The sequence below is a fragment of the Crotalus tigris genome, unplaced genomic scaffold (assembly GCF_016545835.1).
Source record: "Crotalus tigris isolate CLP2741 ecotype Arizona unplaced genomic scaffold, ASM1654583v1 scf7180000024167.7108832, whole genome shotgun sequence".
Taxonomy (NCBI): Eukaryota; Metazoa; Chordata; class Lepidosauria; order Squamata; family Viperidae; genus Crotalus; species Crotalus tigris.
Genome location: NW_024100417.1, coordinates 3,139,660 through 3,160,247, shown reverse-complemented (window position 1 = coordinate 3,160,247; position 20,588 = coordinate 3,139,660). Strand labels below are relative to the sequence as shown.

The 20,588-nt window shown below is 39.7% G+C and overlaps 1 protein-coding gene across 3 annotated transcripts in view; it reads right to left on the bottom strand.

Moving 5' to 3' along the window:
* Positions 1-20,087, bottom strand: part of KCNC4 (potassium voltage-gated channel subfamily C member 4) — a 30,066-nt gene extending 9,979 nt beyond the window's left edge. The window contains exons 1-4 of one of the 3 annotated variants that reach the window (XR_005554269.1): positions 17,033-20,082; positions 7,984-8,926; positions 4,474-4,659; positions 927-1,129 (exon numbers count right to left, since the gene is read on the bottom strand). Coding sequence is in view for 2 of the 3 variants with exons in the window: in XM_039323112.1 (XP_039179046.1) it covers positions 4,474-4,659; positions 7,984-8,926; positions 17,033-17,683 (1,780 nt within the window). In the remaining variant the exon portion in view is untranslated. Of the gene's footprint in view, positions 1-926; positions 1,130-4,473; positions 4,660-4,688; positions 7,239-7,983; positions 8,927-17,032 lie in introns of those variants that run through there. The other 2 variants (XM_039323112.1, XM_039323113.1) reach the window with 2 other exon arrangements.
* Between the last annotated feature and the right edge of the window lie 501 nt (positions 20,088-20,588).

Sequence of the window (20,588 nt, the reverse complement as noted above, 5' to 3'; positions counted from 1 at the left end):
TTTCCCTCAGCTGAATAAAGTATACAGCATTCAGCATATTTCTTGCATGACTCATTACCTACCGAGAATTGAGAGCTTAATAAGCAAATGAATACACTTAATTAGTCAAATCACACAATGCCAAAACACACCGTTATGGAACAAATGCCTCACAAACCTGCTGGATTTAAACAGCATATTACTCACAGTACAAGGCAGAGGAATTCATTCACAGCTATCAAAACATATGGTTTATACACGTGGCTAAAATCTTGCATCTTTGTCTCCTTCCATTAGAATCTGGGGTACATAGGTCACCTTCAAAACAGAATACAGCAGGCAGGGAGCAGAATTTGAGAGATCCTCTACTCAAATCTCCTAGTAGCCTTTATTATTTTCAGCCTTTTCCCCCCCCTAGGATTGAAAGTCTCTGCCCAATGATAACTTTAAGGTGAAAATGCTATCTATGCTTCTTGACTTTAATAACAACCCTGACACAGCTTATGCTCTTCTTTAAAACAGTGGCTTTCTCAGTGAGAAGCCCTTTAACAATTGCATCCTAAAGCCAGATGAGGAAGAAGGTTGAGAGAGAATAGGAAAAGAGTGAATAGTGTTAGCAGACTTCACTGAGTTTGAAGAGAAAAGACAATTTGCTTTGTCTTTTTCAGGGTCTGTCCTGGGTCAAACTAACAGTACACAGCACAGTAAGGTGGGCAAGAAGAGCAGTAGAGGAACAAAATAAAACATTTTGTGCTCTGGTATCATGGACATCCAATTGAATTTTATATTTGTATTGTGGCTTTAGGTTTTATAAGGCAACCTACTAATGCAAGAAGCAAACGGATGGAATAAAGGCTTTGAAACAGCAGCTGTCCTGTTCTCATGGAATTATAGAAACAAACATGATCTTTATATCAAATCAACTGTATATTTACATATGTACAAACCCTGGGAATCAGCACATTCCAGATGCTGTGGAAATATACAGTAACTCTCAGCACTTCTAGGTACTGTGACCAATAATTCTAGGAGTTGTGTAATACAGCAAAATCCGGAGTGCCACAAGTTGCTTACCACCTCCAAAGTATGATTTATTTCAAAAAGGATGAGGACAAACAATGGGGTCTGGTAGCAAGCTACACTGACATACCTGTTGGGAAAATGGTAAATGGTTACGAAGAGTGCATTTTAATAATTTTTGTGCAGATTTTTAAGAGCACAAGTTAAATAAGCAACTTTCCCAGCAATATGTACAGATGCTAGTTAGAAGTCATTCTATGTGCATAAAAACGCATTTGTTCGTTGCCAAGTAACTGACCAGATGCATGAAGAGATCTGTGCCACCGTTAGTGCTTTTAGACACATCCTTTATTGTATAAGTGTACTGCCTCAAACATAGTTTGAGTAATTTCCTGTGTTTCCCTCCTATTTTTGCTATGTTTTTAACCATTGAAAGAAGTCTGTTAAACAGAAAGATATAAAGATGTGTCCTTTCATTAGTATTCCTGGGAATCCTCTGTTTGGATACATCATAGAAAGATAGGGGATGTATTTACTTTAAGTTTTCTAAGAGTATTTAGTTTTGATGGTATAACAAAGGTTTATATATTTATTTTTTTGTATTAGGATAAAGAAAGAGGGAGAAATTAGATTTTACATTATAGGTATAGATATTCAAAGAAAGTAATGTTTAAATTTGTGTTTTTGGAGGGAGTTTATATAGAATGATGATTGTATTTAAATTTGTTTAGGTTTTAAAAGTGTTTTAAGTTTTTTTCTCAATTAAGCCTGTACTCAGCTCTGGGAAGTCCAGGGGAGGGTTTGGGAGGTTGGGGAGGAGGGGGGTGAGGTAGGGTTGGGGGGGGTATGGGAAGGGGATTTGTTTTTGTAAAATTTAAAAATTTTCAATAATAAAAAAAAAAAGATAGGGGATATTATTCTCTCATATCCAACAGTTTTAGAAGTTCAGCATTCTCCATGTGCAGCTACCCATACTGCATATTTCCACAGTTACAAGTGGTAATATACAGTAGGACCCCATGCACATGGAATGAACTATATAGCCTTATGGTGAATTACTCATTTCAGTAACTGTTATGCAAACAGGCACATTCATTGTATATTTGACTACATATGATTCTCAGTTTGTTCACCTGCCCTTTAGAAATGATAATTATGTAAATTGCCAAAATCCATAAAATAATCTTTCCAAAGTGTAAGTTTTTAAAAGGCTATTACATGTAAAACCTCCCACCCCCATCTGCCATCCTCACCCCTCAAATTCCACTGCCATAAAGAGCCGTGGTGATGCAGTGGTTAGAATGCAGTACTGCAGGCTAACTCTGCTCTCATTGCCAGGAGTTTGATTCCTTTGATTCTAACCAAGTTGACTCAGCCTTCCATCCTTCCGAGGTCAGTAAAATGAGAAGCCTGATTGTTGGGGGGGGGGGGCGATATGCTGACTCTGTAAACTGCTTAGAGAGGTCTAAAAGCTATTGCTATTTAAAATAATATCCCCTAAATATGTCTTACTCTTTCATTTGTTAGTCCCAAACTACCCAATCCTATGAAAGTATGGATGGGCAAACTTTTGTCTCCTAAAAATCTAATTTATTTAGGGATAATTTGGGGAAGGGATAACATTGAAATAAACAGAATTAAGCAGTCCACCTATTCCTCTTCCAAGCAGCTAATTCTTAGTAGAGGTTTGACCTGACTATTTTCAACATTTTAAAGCTGAGGGCTACTTGAAGGATGAAATCTGAAATGTTTTCTGTTGTGTTCCACTCTGACTTGATAGCAACTTCCCTCACCCACCCACACCTGAATATTAATATATTCTACAAAGTTTCTTTACAAATTGTTTCCTTCAGGACATGCACAAATCTTCACTGTGAGTGGCCATCTCTGAAGGCTGCACAGACCATTCATGTCCCTGTTTGCTGCGTGAATCAGAAAGGTCCAGCATAGAGTGAGCTTCATATCTAGATGTTTCAGATATTAAAACAGGCTCTGCATTATTTATCTGGAACTCAGGAAGCCATTTCTTAACCAATCAGTTCATTTAGCCCAATAATATCTACAATGACCAGCAGAGACTTTCTAGGTTTTGGGACAGGAAATCTATCTCAGACCCATCTGGAGATGCCAAAATTAAGCTGGATTTTATAGAAATACATACTGTATATCTATGATGCTAGGCTGTTCATATCTGATTTCATAAAACTACACTACATTTCAAGAAAAAAAACATTTAAGTTTGTTTGTAAGATTAGATGTTAAGAACAGAAATAAAAAAAATGGTGAAAGAAAAGTAACATGATACCACTAAGACAAGCATATCTTTACTCTAAACTCCTTACATGACTTTGTACCAAATGCATTGCTAATTTCTTTTGCCTTCTATGTTTCATTCTGTGTGCTGGTTTGTTTAAGAATGCAATTTCAGATTTATTTTTAAATCAGAAAATGCTTTGTTAAGCAATTATTAATTTACTCCCATTCTTGTGAACATACAATGCAATGTTTTTACTCTATTATCCCATCTTCCAACCCTGGTATTTCTCCTCCACTACTCTGCTGGGTTTTACCACAGTCCCAGATGTGTCCTTAATCTAAATCACACCAAAGTACAATGCAAAATGACATTAAAGAATAACAAATGGAAATGGAAAAACAGATATCTGAAGAAAAAATGCATTTGGTATCTCATAATCAAAGATGTTATCTCCCAAGGTTTCATGAAGACTAAAGAAAGAAGTAGACAAAAATTATTCAATTCTATTAGAAGTCGTAAAGGCTTAAAGTCAGCCTTCTGCAACCAGGTACTTTATGAGGTGAAGGATAGCATACAACTTTCAGAATTCTCAATCAGCATGAAGTTGGGAATCATGAGGGTTATCTGAACTTCTGAAAGGCAAGCTAGATAGGATTTTGCTAACCCAACAGCTGAAGATGAAACAAAAGATTGTATATGTAAATGGTTTAGGAATGCCTTAACCATGGACTGGTTCTTCTTCTTTTGAATAAGATATAGGTTGGAGGAAAGTATCGTTCCCTTGAGCCCAGCCATCATGTGTGTTGGGGGGGCATGTGGGCATCACAAACCAAGGTCCTTACTCTATAATAATTAAATTGTAATAATTTAAACTTTACAATGCAGAACTTTCCCTTAGTTCTTACCTTCTTGCTTGCCAGAGCCAGTGCAAAAAGAAGTCAACCGACAGAACCAAGGCAAAAACAAAACGGGAGGGAAAAGCCATAGCTTTTAGGTTTACGATTGCTTATGAAAGGTTGTAGAAATATAGCTTGGGTCTCTACCGATCAACTCTATCACAAACCGAGATTGTGCAGAGAGGTCAACTGTTTTTCAAAAGTAGCATTGCCATTGTTTGTCAGTTACAGCCAACTGCAAAACATGCCCCATCTATATTATTTAATATTTCACAACCTTCCCTCCATTCACCAACACACATCTTGCAATCTCCTTCATACCTTTCCGGATGCTACCATCAGCAGCACAAGAGAAATCCCCAGTGCTCAGGAGAAAGCAGGTTGCTGCTTTCTTGTTTTTGTCCCTGGTACTTGAGCCTCTCATGAGGTGCTTTTCCTCTTGCGGTGACGAAAGAGGTTGATCTTCATCTGACAGAACCACATTGGCATCTCCATTCTGCTTGGTGTCTTAGAAGGAGAAAGAAAGAAAGAAAGAAAGAAAAAGAGAGAGAGAGAGAAAGAAAGAAAGAAAGAAAGAAAGAAAGAAAGAAAGAAAGAAAGAAAGAAAGAAAGATCAACTTTTGAAGCCAGAATTAGCCAAATCTGCACCTGCTTTGGCAACAGGAAAATGAATAATTTATATATACTGTATATAAAAGATTATATGACATAATCCAGAAGAGGCATTTTCATTTTTAGTGTCATTTCCAAAGTATATTGGAATCAATTTCTCACCTTCTTGACTGGAGTTTGGCGTTCAGTCCTTTCACCAATATATGATGGTGAATCCACTAATATTGAGGGGAGAAAGTATCAAAACATCAGTCCTATATATACCCCTATGTTTCAAGAGACACAGCTTACAGAAAATGTCTATAAACATGTACTGTGTATTAATGCTATGGTGACTGCAGTATGGTTTCCACAGAAACTGAAGTTTTCTAGAAACAGCATTCTGTTCATGAATGTATAGTCAGATATCAGTCATAATATAGTAAATGTAACACTCAAGTACTGATAAAGTTGTTCTAGGCTAAATCTTTACTTCTCATGAATATTCCTTATCTGAGACTGAAAAAAATGATACAAATGACCTGCTCACACCTCGTGTCTCAGTCTTCTTGGTTTTCTTGCTGGGAGATTCATCCAGAAACTCAGTCTTTGCAACTGATGAAAGTTGTACCATATCTGGTTTCCTTAAGTTATTAGTAACAGAGCAGCCTTCCTCAGCCTAATATATTAAATGTATTGAAATCCCAGACTGCTGTAATCCCAACACAACTGTAAAGCTATAAGATGAGGAAAGATTTTACAGCATTTGGATAATCATCAAACTTCTGTCAAGTGACAAGAGATGCAATCTGCCTATGATTTATGCAAAACACTAAATCCGGTTTATTGTTCCAACACACTGGGAAGACAATACTGTAGGTGGGGGGAAAGGTGTTACAGATTGGGTACACAATTTGAATTAAGCCCAAATGTGACTTATTTGGTTTTTACTTACATGCTGTGTGAAACCAGTCCTTGTGAGTGATAAATTATTGCTTGTAGTGTAGCGTAGTATGAGTCTAGCTAACTGGGGCTTATTCAGAAAACAATGATTAAATGTGACTTTTGAATTAGGCCGATGGCTTAGTCAACATGTTTATCCAGCAATGTTGCACAGTCTGTTAATCCAATTGCTGAAATTATTTCATTGGCTTTCAGTTACAAACTGGAAGAAACTGAAAACTTAAAATAATGAAAAGATTTGCTTTCTGTTACATATGTTGCACTAGGGGAAAACAAAGTGCTCCTCAGAGCTGAGATTTTCTTTTTAAGTTTTAATTTTGTTTGTTATTGAAATACAGAGACATGCCATTCAAGAAGCCAAGTCTATTCCAGCCTGGCCATATAATGAGGTATTTAAGCAGGGGTCTTCAAACTTGGCCCTTTTATGACTTGTGGACTGTCCTTGCCGCTGTCCAACTGATGGCCTGTCGTAACCCATCCCATCTCCGGGGCCAGAAAATCAGTCACTTTCTTCACAATTCTGCTAAGCTGCTGCTATATGCCATCAACACATATATGCAACTGGAGAGGTACCCTCAGCCATGGGAATCCCTCAAGCAGAAATGCTGCTAGTTCTTGGTCCAGACTCTAGAATGCTGAAGAAGAGTTGTCTTTTTCAATCTCTGCTCCTTGCTGTTTCCCACAATACATCAGATCAAACCAGTATAAACTAGTATAAAAAAAGTTTTGTCTTACTTTCTAGTCCTTCTGTCCTAAGATGCAAGCTGTCTAATAGGTTGGTAGTAGCAAAAAAGGCTCACAGGTCCTAAAGATTACAAAAACTTTCCTCCACTGACTTCTCTTTTTCTTCCACCAACTAAAGTACAATTTAACATTGAGTTCTCTAAAATAAGACCCTGTTATTCTCAGTATATATATATCATAGCCTATATCTACCATCTCACTAAAATATAGTAGAACAAACCATGGTGTTCAGGGGTCATAATAACTGGATTGAGACAATATACTAAGACAAAATCAAAAGAATGCCCATGGCCACATGACTAAATGGTGTTTGCATGACACACTGAACCAGAAAGGAGCCCAGTATTCAAATGTTGCACAAACTCAGTACACACGATTACTTCACGGTTTAGTGTATTGGGATGAGTAAGTACGTCAAGTGAACATACGCCTAGTGAAACATATGAACTCAGTCTTATTTTATTAATAAGTAGTTTTAATTAGAGAAAAATAAGCATGGGATTTTCTGTATTAAGTGTCAAAAGAGCAGCTTTTGGATAAGATATGTGAAAAAGGAGGAGCCATCTCCTCTTCCGTTTCACGTACGGAAATGCATTGAGCTGCTCTCTGCAGATTCCTCTGCACATCTGAGTTTGAGATGTACAACTATGTACGTACCAACCACATCCCATGCAGTCCATTCTGAAATCATTTACTGGAAGACTCTTAACTGCACACTCCAGACAACAGACCATTATGACTTGCCTGACTGACTTGGGACTCCAAAGACAATCCTCAGAGACTTATTGCTGTAGAAAAGGTCAGATGGTTAATCAATGCTTAAGAAGAATGGAGATCATTCAAACAGAGCAGGCATGATAGACCACTTAAATGCAACATTAGATTGCAAAGAGCATGACTTTACATATTAAAGGAAGTAGGCACCAAGCAATTTTTGACTCTGGAAATCTTATGAATGCCACTGTGTGAAATATGATAGCAGAATATAAACTATTGTTCAAAGTAGGATGGGAAATTATCCTTTTTAGACAGACTTGTATTTATTCATCTTCTAAAACGGACAAAACTCAGTCTGGCCTAGTGATCCCATTTCTCTCCCTGTGGTCACTATTGTAAGTATAGTTAAGATCAATAATTAGAGGAAAAATTTTCTGTGCTTTCCCCAAACAACATACCTTTATCCAAATGATACCCTACCCCAGAGGTCCCCAACCCCTGGTCCGTGGACCAGTACTGGGCTGTGACATGCCAGCAACCGGTCCACACAAACACGCAAAGGCCTATCCATGAGATGCAGGCAGCACACAAAACCACGCACTTTCCAGTCCGCAGAAAAACCTCTCTCCACAGAACCGGTCCCTGGTGCCCAAAAGGTTGGGGATCTCTGCCCTACACCATATGTATATATAATCTTACCTAACATATACTTCTTTTAGAGCCACTGCTTTACACATCCACAAATTTATGTCCAGAATCTTCTTACCACTTCTCTCTATTTATGGGTTTTGGTTAGTCTGAAATCTTACATCTCACCTGATCTTTTCCTCTCCATCACACCAGCTGCTGTTGCTGCCGCTATAGGACTGTTGTAACTCTGAATACTGTTGTGAGGTGAGTTGTCCTCTGATTTGCAGAACGTTGGAGAGTCAAGTGGTGCTGGACGGGGTATGTGCTTCTTCTTCTTCTTTGGGAGCTTTTGCTTTGCCATGGCCAATGAATAATACATTCCGAAATTGTTGACAATGACTGGAACAGGCATAGCAATGGTAAGAACACCAGCCAGGGCACAAAGAGCTCCCACCAACATGCCTGACCAAGTTTTTGGATACATGTCTCCATAACCCAAAGTTGTCATAGTTACCACTGCCCACCAAAATCCTATGGGAATATTCTTAAAGTGGGTATGGTCACTACCACTAGGATCAGATGGCTTGGCACCAATCCTTTCGGCATAATAGATCATGGTAGCAAAAATCAAAACTCCTAGAGCCAGGAAGATGATGAGAAGGAGGAATTCATTGGTACTGGCCCGGAGTGTATGGCCCAACACCCGAAGTCCCACAAAATGGCGGGTCAGCTTGAAAATTCGGAGGATTCTGACAAAACGAACTACCCTCAGGAAGCCCAGCACATCCCGTGCAGCTTTGGATGATAGGCCACTGAGTCCCACCTCTAAATAGAAGGGTAGGATGGCTACAAAGTCAATGATGTTAAGAAGGTTCTTAATGAAGATCAATTTATTCGGGCAGCAAACAATGCGCACCAGAAACTCTAGAGTGAACCACAGCACACAAACTCCTTCAATACAGGTGAGAATAGGCTCTGTCTCCATCTTTTTCATTACAACAATCTCAGTTGTGTTGCCCACTACTAGGGTCTCAGTCACATTGGTATCTATGATGAAGGCTTCATGTGTCTCCAGACAAAAAGTTGTGATGGATACTAGAATAAAAAAAAGTGAAGCAAAGGCAATGATCTGGAAAAGAAGAGAAAAATATGCTCAATGGTTAAAAGAACTATGGGTGAAGAAAAGCAATCTAAGAGACAAGATTACAAGTTTTAAAACTTTTATTCTCTACCTTTTTCATTTTAACCATTACAAAGAAAGCTTGGAATAAAGAAGCGTGCTTCATTTGAATCTAGGATGAGACCTAATCTCATCCTTATACAGTTTATAGAGCCCTCTTCTTCTCTTTCCTATGATCCATTGTAGACCATCAAAATTGAGGATCCCAGTTTTCAATCTTCCCATCTATTAGAACTACTCATAGAATATTCTTTATTAGCCAAGTGTGATCAGTGCATAAGCTCTCAGTGTACATACAAACAACAAAGTGATGCCATAGATCATAAATTATAGTTACAACCATAAATCATAAGGTAGAAACAAGTGATTCATGTTCCAATTCTATAGATTTTACTTTTAAGTTAGCCTCACTAAACTGTGCAATAGTAATAGGAATAATAATAATAAATATATTTGTACTCAGGTGTTAGACACAGACTGAGCAAATGAGATTCAGCTTCTCTTAATTCAGTTCAATTCTTTTGCAGCATGAAATTTGTCATCTCACAGACAACAGTAAAATTTATTGGCAGATTTGGTTTTACCTTCCATCCCAAAGACTAATCTAACACCTTCCCCTGATATTAACAATAAACAGAGAATTCAATTGCCCAGCTGCAACTGATTACATTTGCTTCTGCTCCAGCCTCATTTATGTTGATTTTCCTCTGCAGATTAGTTTGCCAACAAAGGAAGGAATTAACACTTATATGAATATGCAAGATAGCTACTTCTCTGCTTTATTTCATGAGCAGTGGTAGCAAAGCTCTGACGATTCAAAAGAATAAGGAGACTATTATTTAAAATCATGTTACTTATTTGTTAATCCAGGAAACTATTTGCTACCCTATACAATAGTTTTACTACTAATTGGAATTTTCATGTTACTTAGAAAAACAATCTAAGAGTCTTTTATAATCAAACCTACAACATGCCTTTTGGATGGAACTGATATATCACTTATAAAATGTGATTATTTATCACTTAATGTATTTCCATTTTGCTTTTTCTGTATATGTGCAAGCATATTTCGATATATAGTAAAACTAGTTAAATACCCAAGGGAGCTGCAGGTTTGCCTCTTCTGATCAACAATCATTCACATCACGTATCAAACAAGTTTAGAAAATGAGGAATTTCTAAAGGGAAACAATGGTTATTACTGAACAGAACTGTTTTATTCCATGTTATGGAAATAATTGCCAATTTTTATTATTATACAGTCACTGTTTTCTATCTTCTCTCCACAATGATTTCTCAAATGGTATCATAACCTGTGGCTTATGGTAACTAAGTCTCATTTCCAATTAAGCAATCAGTGATTGTGTAACAGAACAATCAAATGCAAACTCTATATCTAATCTGATTTTAAAACACCATTAAATACAGGATCTAGCAATATAATCAATTGCACTGAGACTTTAAGAAAATAAAACTTAAACACACTTAAAAAATCAGCTGTTTCGATTTACCTTGCTTAAATGTCATTTGACATTGAACCTACTCAGTGATACCCCCTTGATAGCATTTCCAGCCTGTTTTCTAAAGAGAAATTCTTGGCTGCAGCTCCTCAAAATGCAGGATATTTCAAAAACTGCGTAACTGGGACAAATGTAAAACGAGTACAAAAACATGCACACAAATATGCACCATTTTCATCAACCCTATCAAGCACTCTTACTGAATTAGTAACCAGCATGTTGCAAAAGTCAAGAGGTTTTCACTTCTCCTCTATGGCATTGATTAACCCAGGGGTCTTCAAACTTGGCCCTTTTATGACTTGTGGATTTCAACTCCCAGAATTCCTCAGCCAGGCACATGTGCCTGGCTGAGGAATTCTGGGAGTTGAAATCCACAAGTCATAAAAGGGCCAAGTTTGAAGACCCCTGGGTTAGCCTATAACCATTACAGTGGTATATTGTGAAAATTAACTCAAAAGGACACTAATATAACTCTGTTTTCTGGATGGAAATGGTAGTCTGAAGGTACAAATGAAGAAAGGAATGCCTGTAACTTTATTTATCTCCATGCTATCTTTTCCTCCAAGTCCCACAAAAGAGCCTATTAAAAAAATAACCATAAAACAACAACCCAATTCTTACTTGAGCATTCTTAAGCTCAGTTCTTAAATCTGGAAACATGCTACCCATTATGTTTATATGACATACGAAACTGGAATTTTTTCTCTCTCTCTCCTTTAGTAAATACACTTACCGTATATAAAAAGACAGGACAAAATAATTCTGCTAAGGTGTACACTTCCATGAAATTGTTTTTTACTTTAAAATTAATTTAAAATCAGCAGCCCAAAAATAAACAGAATGTTGGCAAAACATATGTTTTTAATACTAGTATAATATGTATCAGAAATAGTGGCAAAAAATTGCCTTCCTTAACATTGTGACTTCTCTGTGATCATTTCCAAGGAATTCTTCCCCTTTCAATAGGAAGAAAATAAGTTGGTATGAGATGAAGGCATATTACAGGTCCAATTTTCTTTCATTCTCTAACCTCGAAATAAATAGCATTTATAAATCAAAGCTCAATTCTTGAATCTGGAAACATGCTGCCCATTATATTTATATGACACACTAAATCAGAATTTTTCAAAATGAGCAATGTCAACTTGTTCCTCCTGAAACCAGTATAATTAACACACCTTGGACAATTCCATGTATCTGCAATTTAGTATGCTTCCTGATCTAGGGACTTTGATTTTCTATTGTCAAAACAAGCTACCAAAAGCCAAATGAATAAGCCAGAGCCAAAGAGAGCACTGTAAACAAATACTGGATAGAACTGTGATTTTTTTTAAAGCCATCCTTGCTTATAAGAGGAGGAGACATAGCATACAATCAGAGGAAAGTACAATGGACACTCCTTGTTAGCTGAAGAATTCTGATGTAAATTGATTCTATAAATTTAATAAATTTAGTTGTCCCCTTCTAAAGCAATGGGGGCTTGTGGGTAGCCTTCCTATTTAGCTCCAGAAGAGTGTAGTATTACAGTGCTCAATTTGGAATGTTATCAATTTAATTTAATTTAAAGGTTGAACAAAGTTTCAAAGGAGTGCTTTGCTGAAGGTTTCAAAGAGGCATTGTAAATGGTCCCCTCACTTCTAAGCATGACATGATGTGAAACAAAGTTGATTCCATCTCATTTTGTTTTAGAACCCACTTCTGCCTTCTCCTGTCGAAACTGCAATCCTCGGCATCATGATTCTAGGTGGTATCTTCAACAAAGACTATCTGTAGTGGCAGCTGAAGAAGACCAGCCTGGACTAACCCTCCTCCTCCAATATGTAGCAAAGCTCTTCCATTTGCCATTTGCCTCCTCTTTCAACAAAAACTACAAAGGACCCATCACTCATATACAAGCTGCTTATCAAAAACTTTGGCGAGTAATTCAGAGATGGCAAATGATACATCCTGCACAAATGAAGATATAATCGATCCAAAGCTACCTGATCTTTTGAACCATCTACTAAAAACTTTGTGTGCCAAAGGGCTAGTATAAGTGGCTTATGTGGTGGGTAGTTCCGAAGCCTGGAAGCAATAATAAATAAGCTTCATCCTACATCATGGTTCACAGTGGTTCCATGGACACCCAAACTGCTTGCACAAGGCAAATGAGACTACTTGCTTACTATTATAACATATTAACCCCATGGCATAAATTATCCAAGTCAATGCATGCAGGCTTTCTACCTTACAAATAAACAGTGAAACTACCACTGCCCATGGTGTGCTGGACATCTAGCAAATCAGTCTTGTAAAAAAAATGAATTCTGTTACAGAGGTGCTTTTGAACTAAAGAGAAAAGTTGGACAGAATTGATATAATAGCTCCCCCCTCTCTGTTATGAGCTTAGTTAGAAAGGGATGATTAGTGTAGTCAAACACTGTAATCACTTGAAATCATTGTGGAATGTTGTTAACTTTCTTGAAGAAATATAACTGTACATTTGTGTATACATTTAAAATATGTGGTATGCTGTGTATGAGTCTTAACTGTTTCTATTTAATCCAGCTATATGTTGTCTTTCTACTTCAGTGGCTAAGAAAAAGTAGGCTACAAAATATTAAAAAGTTTTAAAATCAAGACTAAAATTAAAGAATGATTAAAAGCCTAATAACAAAAAATAAATAAAGTCTTCAAGTCAAGCTTTACTCTTAAAAGGTATCAAAACTGTGCTAGAATACAAGAAACATTCCTACCTGTTGGGACTCACATAATCTAGGATTAGGAGCAAACTGTGCAAATTAGAAGTCATGTCCCCAAGCAGAATTGAGCCCGGGCACTTTCCTTACCAAAATGGTAACCATTGATAATTTGCTCTCAAATCATTTCATAATCAGTTTTTACTGAAATATAAGACTACAGTATGCTTATTCTCCCATTTCCTCAATCCATATGTTGAATAACCAGGTTTATCCAACCTACTAAGCCATAACATATTTGCTTTTGATGTTGTGTGAATTCACCCATGCAATTTTTGAACTATAATTCAAGATTTATTATGAACTGTGAACCCAGTCAGCTATGGTCCATTCAACAAAGTACAATTAAGCAAATCATGTGCGAAATAGAGGTGTACCAGTCTATTGCCATGATTCTCCATTATAGAACTTACCCTTGGAGTTCTGGCATCCCAGCCATCAAGGATACCAGTGGGGGGGGAGACGGCCACAGATGCCTCTCATGCTGAAACTCTGAAAACTTTCACACACTCACTCCTATATCTACACAAATAGTGAGGTTCCTAATAATAAGAGCTCTACTTGCATGTTGATACACATGATGGCAGAGTTAATAATTGCTGCTCTCTTTTCTGTGGTCTGCCTATCCTGGATGCTTGTCCTGGAAGTCAAAGATATGGCTTAAGTTCCTGTCCTTGGTCATTTTCCTCTACTAGGCTCCCATCAACTCCCTATGGGGCGCCTTGTGATGAAGGACAGCTGTTTCCTTCACTGATGCTTTTCCCCTCATGAAAGGGTTTGTTTTCCTTGCTAGGAGTGTTTTTCTCTCCATTGCCAGTTTGGGGAAACTACCGCACAATCAGGTTTATGAAGGAAACTTCTTGAGATTCTGTCTGGCAGGTTATATTATGCCCTTGGTGGTTCTACTGCAATGCTTTTCAAAGTTGGCAACATTAAGATCAACTATAATTGGGGAATTCTGGAAGTTGGAAGTCCAGTGTCTTAATGTTGCCAAGTTTGAAAAATAATGCCCTACAGGAAGATGAAGAGAGTGGGAGTCAACAAAATGGCTGTTGCATAATGAGAGATGGATGGAAGGCAGACGGCCATAGTGAGTTTATAAACAAATAGATATATTCTGACAGCCTCATGGCTGTCACAACAAGGTGTTCATATGCCTTTCCAATAGAACTTCTTAGGAAAAAGGGTTTTTCTGCACTAGTTAATTATAAAAGGACTTTGCAAGATATCCTATTCATGTTTTACTCACTGTTTAAACATTCTTTTTGAATCCAATGCTGATATTAGAATAGGTACTTGATAAATGTTGAGATACCTTTGCTGATTTTTTTCTAGATTTTTTAAAATCCTTATCATAGTTGGGAAGAAGCCTGGAAATGAAGAAGAATGGAACCTCAATTGCCAAATGTTGTCAATTCTTTTAGAGTGCAGTGAATTCAACCAGGACAGGTTGGCCAGAGGCTAATATATATTTTGTCTCCCTTAATTTAGGCAATGTTGGATGTTCTTATGTAATGGCTCTGTGCCCTTTCCAGATTCTCTATTTGACCTTGATATTGGATCACTTATTTTTATCTTCTCCAACAGGTTGAAATATTTTCCTCATTAATAACACTGATTCTTTCTTTTAAAAAAAAGAAAACGGAAGGTTTAAAAAGGTAGTTAGCTACTGAGGGAAAACTGAAATGAAATAACCATGTTTTTATGGATTCATAACAAGCTGGAAAGAGGCTGTCCTCACTCTCCATTTGCTTGATATTGATGATCCTTATTAGCAAAATTGTTCATTTCTCATCTATGATCAACTTTTCATCTCCCAGCCATGGAGAAAAATCACAATTTTTTTTTCCTAAGTAGGCAAGATTCAGCCAAAGGTGATGCAGAAAAATCTAGAAGATGGTTTTCAACAAATCTGTTTATATCTTCTGATCAACAGTAGAAATCTAAGGTCTTTGAGACTTATACATTATAAATAGGTTATAAATTCCATCTAAAATGAATCTTTTGGGGATATGAACCCCTAAATTGTCTGAATTTAGGTGACAGAAAATATTTTGGATAAATTTTATTGACACTTCCCAGTTAACCCTCCCTATGGAATATATATTTTGAAGAGAACTTTTTGAGAGGCAAAACTAGGTTCAGAGTTTACACTTTTAAATCTTACTATGTTCTTTATCCAAGTGTTATACACAAGATGGAAAGCTCAGAATATATATGGCAAAATGTATATATACCACATGATTAAGAAATTCATCAATGGAGGCTTTCAAGAAGAGATTGAGCAGGGGATTGGACTAAAAGATCTGCAAGGTCCCTTCCGATCCTGTTATTCTATGTTCTAAAGCAGATATATGGATATTTGTTTCTTGAATGTAAAATCAAGAGTTTGCCTGTATCGCAAAAATGAACTTATAAAAAAAATTATGAAGAGCAAAGAAAAGTGGACATTGCCCATTACTGATTTACATGGGCTTGACTGGGAATGAAACAAATATATTTCTATTAAAATGCACAAACAACGTGTTTATTAAAAAAAGAAAGGAAACAGAATCTCTATAGAAAACTAACACAGGGATTTCTATTAGACCTCAATTTCTACCATCCAGGTATTGCTGATTTGTTTGCATGTTATTGAAAATATTAAGGGTGAATTCATTCAGATATGGGGAAACTGTAGGAAAACATAGCACAATAGAAAGAAAAAGGTAGGACAAAATTAAGTCTAGTAAGTTTCTTTGATGTTTGTTGTGCAGGTGTATGTGGAGTTCTGTAAATGGGCAAACACAATAGAACTTTGTTTGCTAGAGATGAACAGATTTGGACAAATGAAATCTTTCTTGATGGAGCCCTGTTGGATGTCTCTCAGTTTAAGAGGAAATCTTCTGTACCGAATTAAACTCAGAGTACAGTTCTTTTATACAAAGGTCCACTCATGACTGCACAAAGCTTACTTGTATTTTAGCTACCTAATTTCAGCAGCAAAATCATTTTGCTCTTATTATTGTTTAACAATGGAGAATCAGAAATGTCTGACTAATACCAAGGGAACTACCAGTACTATCCTTGTTCTGATGTATACTAGATCTTATACCACTAGTAAATTCTGCCTGGCAATCCTGCAGCTATAAAAAAGAATATACAAAGAAAAAAAATCTTATTAGGCTTCTCCAAATTGTCGAATGTTGGATTCAATGGGAGGAAAAGGACATGCTGGTAAGCAGAGTTTTCCAAACCTCCAAAGAGACTCTTAAATATAAGCTCTGTTCTTCTCTGCAGAGAGTTGTGCAGTACTGATAAATAACTTGGGAATATAAAATAGCTAGGTATTCACCATGCACAATAAAAACACATACACAATGAAAGTGCAAGAGCAAGACAGGTTACCTGTATCAGAAAAGGCAAATAAAGGGGAAAATAAGAGAAGCAGCAGAGCAAGCAGGGATTACTCTCAGATGAAGAGCCCCACTGAAAACTTTGAAAGCTTGAAATGTAAAGCAACTATTAAATCCATAAAAAAAACCATGGAGGGGAGGGCCTCCCTTTTTGTTTTGCATGTCCCCAGTCCCAAGTGACTAATTCAATCTTCCTCAATCAGATATGCTACAACACAGTGCCTTTCACCCTAACTGGTCACTGGTAATGTTGCCTAGGAATGATGGGACTTGTAGTCCTCCATATCAGAAGGGCATCAAATTGTATTCTGAGCATTAGAAGTGAGGCACATGCCTAGCTACCCACCTATCCACCCTAGGAAACCGGGTCTCCAGTTTCCCTGTCCTCTCTTAGTGACTCACCCGGGCTGCCTTTGATGAATAGGGATCCTCAAACAGTGCCCACATCTTAGGCTGCCAGTTGCGGCAACAGCCACTTCCTCCTCCTCCTCCTGTGGCCCCAGGAGGCCTATCCTCCATGCCCAGGTGTTGAAGGGTCATCTCCCGGGCCCCTTCATCTTCAGTCTCTTCCCCAGCCAGCCCACTGCCAGGCTCAGGGCTCTCAAAGATATCCAGGGCTTCCTCAGCATCCCGGTGCTGCCGATAAGTCATCCAGCAGCAGGGCTCCACATCAGTCTCGTCAATGCCCCAGTAGGTCAGCTCCTCTTCAAAGAGGGGCCCACAGATGTCTGCTGGGCAGTGTAGTTTGCCCGTGCGGTAGTAATTCAACACGTAAGAGAAAATACCTGGATGGCGGTCAAAGAAAAACTCATTGCTTTGTCCGTCAAAGTCAAAATTGCTCTGGGCATCGGGATCTGCCAGCCAAGCCAGGCGGGTTCCAGGCAGGGTGCGCAAAGTGCTCTTGTAGGTCTCATGCCGGGTGCCCCCCACGTTGATCGTGATCTTGTCTGACTCTTCTCCTTTGCCCATCTCTTCCTTCAGGCATGTTTTGGAAGGTGGCTTGTTCCCTGATTTGCGCCCACGGTAAGATGAGACACACACGGAGCTGATCATAGATTAGGTTAGGTGGGCCAGAAGTGCTTCTATAATAACCCTTATTCCTTCTGGCCCAGAAACAGCGGGAAATAAGCAGAGAGAGGCCCTGCACCAGTTGCACCCTGAGGGGGCTGGTGGGATCGAGCTGGGCTGAACACCCGCCCTTATTTTGGAGGGAGGAAAGGAAGTCTTCTCAAGCCTCCCAAACCCCAGCGAGGAGCTGCAACAAGTGCCTCGGTAGCGCCGGGAGCAAAGCCCCGAGGTGGAAGGAAACGGCCCTTGTCTGGCCAACCAAGATAGCAGAAGGATTATATCTCCTTTTGGGCGGGCTGGAAGCAAATGGCCACAGAACTGAAGCGACGAGGCGGGGAATGCATCTATGGCCCGGGGCTCCCGGCCAAACGAAAAGGAACCGGAGAACCAATACCCCCCCCCCCAGAAGAGGTTCCGAGGAGTTGGAAGAAACGCCTCTTCTGCTTTCCGCCGCTGCCCGGGCTCAGCAGGTTGGTAAAGAGCCAGGTCTTGCAAAGTAGAGAAGAGAGCTCGACGTGACTTTCCAGACGATTTTAAACTTCGGAAGACCTCCTCGGATAAAAAAAACAAACACGCTTCTCTCCTTCACGCACACTCGAGATACGCAACCAATTCGCCGGGTCTCGCCTTGCCTCCCCCTCGTCCCAAAAGCCTGGCGCGATGGCAAAAGCCTGGCGCGATGGCCCGCCTTTCCCTTCCAGGCGATCGGAAGACAAAAACACCGACCTCGTCAGCACGGCAGAAAGCCCCCGTGCCGTTTCCTTGGCCGAGGCGAGGAGCCGGTAAGAAAAGCCGACGCCACAAGGCGCATCCTCGGCAGTTGACTCTTAGGTTGACTCTTAGGTTCCGCGCCGTAGCAATCCCAGAGAGCCGAGGGCAGGGAGGCTCCGAGCGGGGCTTGGCTCTCTCCGGCCAGCTGGCTTGGACAAAAAGATTCAGGCTTCCGACAGGATCCGCTTCCCGTCGGAGACCATCGGGTCTAAGCGGGAGAGCAACGGTCTTTCCACGGCCGAGGCGAAAGGGGGCGGGTGGGCTCGTCGGGCGTCAGGTGCGCTTGCGAGAAAGCCGGAGCAACCCGAGCCCGCTTGGTGCTGTGGCATTTTCAAACTGTGGAAGGGCGAGAGGGAGTGGAAGGGGCGCACCGCTAGGGCGACTTGGGCTCTTTCTCTCTCGCGCGCGCTTGCCTCTCTTCTTCCCCTCCTCCCGGACTGGGAGGGGCTGGAGGAGGGGGTAGGGCTGCCGGCGAGGGGCAGCTTGGCGCAATCCACAAGTTGCAGCGCGAGGAAAGCCGGAAGGAGGGAGTCTGCGGACAGTGCCGCCCGTAGCTCTTTTTGCCACAAAACATCCAGACGGCAAAGCGGAGCCAAATTGTTGAGCCGAAACGCCACAGGAGGCGCAAAGCCAGCAGAAGCGGGCGCGTTTCTCTTGAAGCCCTGAGAGGGCGCTCGCCTGCAGGGCGGCGGGAATTTGGTAGCCCCGCCGTTTTTCCTCTGAATGGTTTTGTGCTTGCCTGTTGCCCGGATACTCGGCTCGTGCATGCCCGGCCCTCCCCTGTCCTGCCCTACCCAGCCCGTCTTCCAAGTCGAGCAGGAGCTGGCAAGATGCTTTATGCCTTGGCACAGTCGGGGCGCGCGGACGATTATGGGCCAAGCTCGCCGCGTGTTTCCTTTTGCATTTTATCTAGCAAAACAAGCCCTCTTGGAGTGGAGAAAATGGAAAAACGTATCTCGCTGAGGCCTCCTAGGCTGAGTAGTAGAAATGCGCTAGTTCCAAAGGAGATCCTAATTCTCCCCCGATCAAATGCAGAAAATGAGAAATCTGAAATCTTGAATCATTTCAGGAGAAGAAGCAACAAAGAACACGAGAGATGGATTTGGAAGTCCATACTTTTGGCCCATCCAGCCAATCGCTGTCTGCGTTGCTTGGTAACGGCTGTCATTCCTTGTTGCGGCTGATGCCTTGTATTTCGTTTCTTTTTGACTTGTTAATATTCCTGCCCCAGACGGAATACTCCATGTTATAAAAACAGTGACTTGCAGACAACAAATGCTTATGGCACAGAGGAAATTACTTTACACACGAAGTCAGAGCATGAATCCAGTAGGCTTAAGTTCAAGGAGCAGATTTTGGATGCACAGTAGGAAAAATGCTGTAAGAGGTATTCTACAAATCAAGAGAGATGGGCTCTTCTTTCTGGCTGAGTGGGTGATAGGATACAGTGACTTTTCTATTAAGGAAGCAAAGTGTTTCACTACCCCCAAGTAATTGTTCCCCCACTTCAGAATTCCTGACATTATAATTCCAAGTTTTAGAATAATGTCCTACATATATAACTCTTGATATTTTAATAGATTGTATTTACATTTACTCATATTTTTTAAGAAAATCAAAAGTTACACAACAGGTTGAGAAATATAGATAATTAATTGGGTGATACAGCAACTTTGTCAGTAAAATACCAATAAGCTGACTGTTTAGTGACTATTGAAATTCTCAGAAGAGAAAATTCTTCACTATACAGTGGGGCAAAAAAGTATTTAGTCAGCCACCAATTGTGCAAGTTCTCCCACTTAAAAAGATGAGAGAGGCCTGTAATTGTCATCATAGGTAGACCTCAACTATGAGAGACAAAATGAAAAAACAAATCCAGACAATCACATTGTCTGATTTGGAAAGAATTTATTTGCAAATTATGGTGGAAAATAAGTATTTGGTCAATATCAAAAGTTCATCTCAATACTTTGTTATATATCCTTTGTTGGCAATGACAGAGGTCAAACGTTTTCTGTAAGTCTTCACAAGGTTGGCACACACTGTTGCTGGTATGTTGGCCCATTCCTCCGTGCAGATCTCTAGAGCAGTGATGCTTTGGGGCTGTCGCTGGGCAACA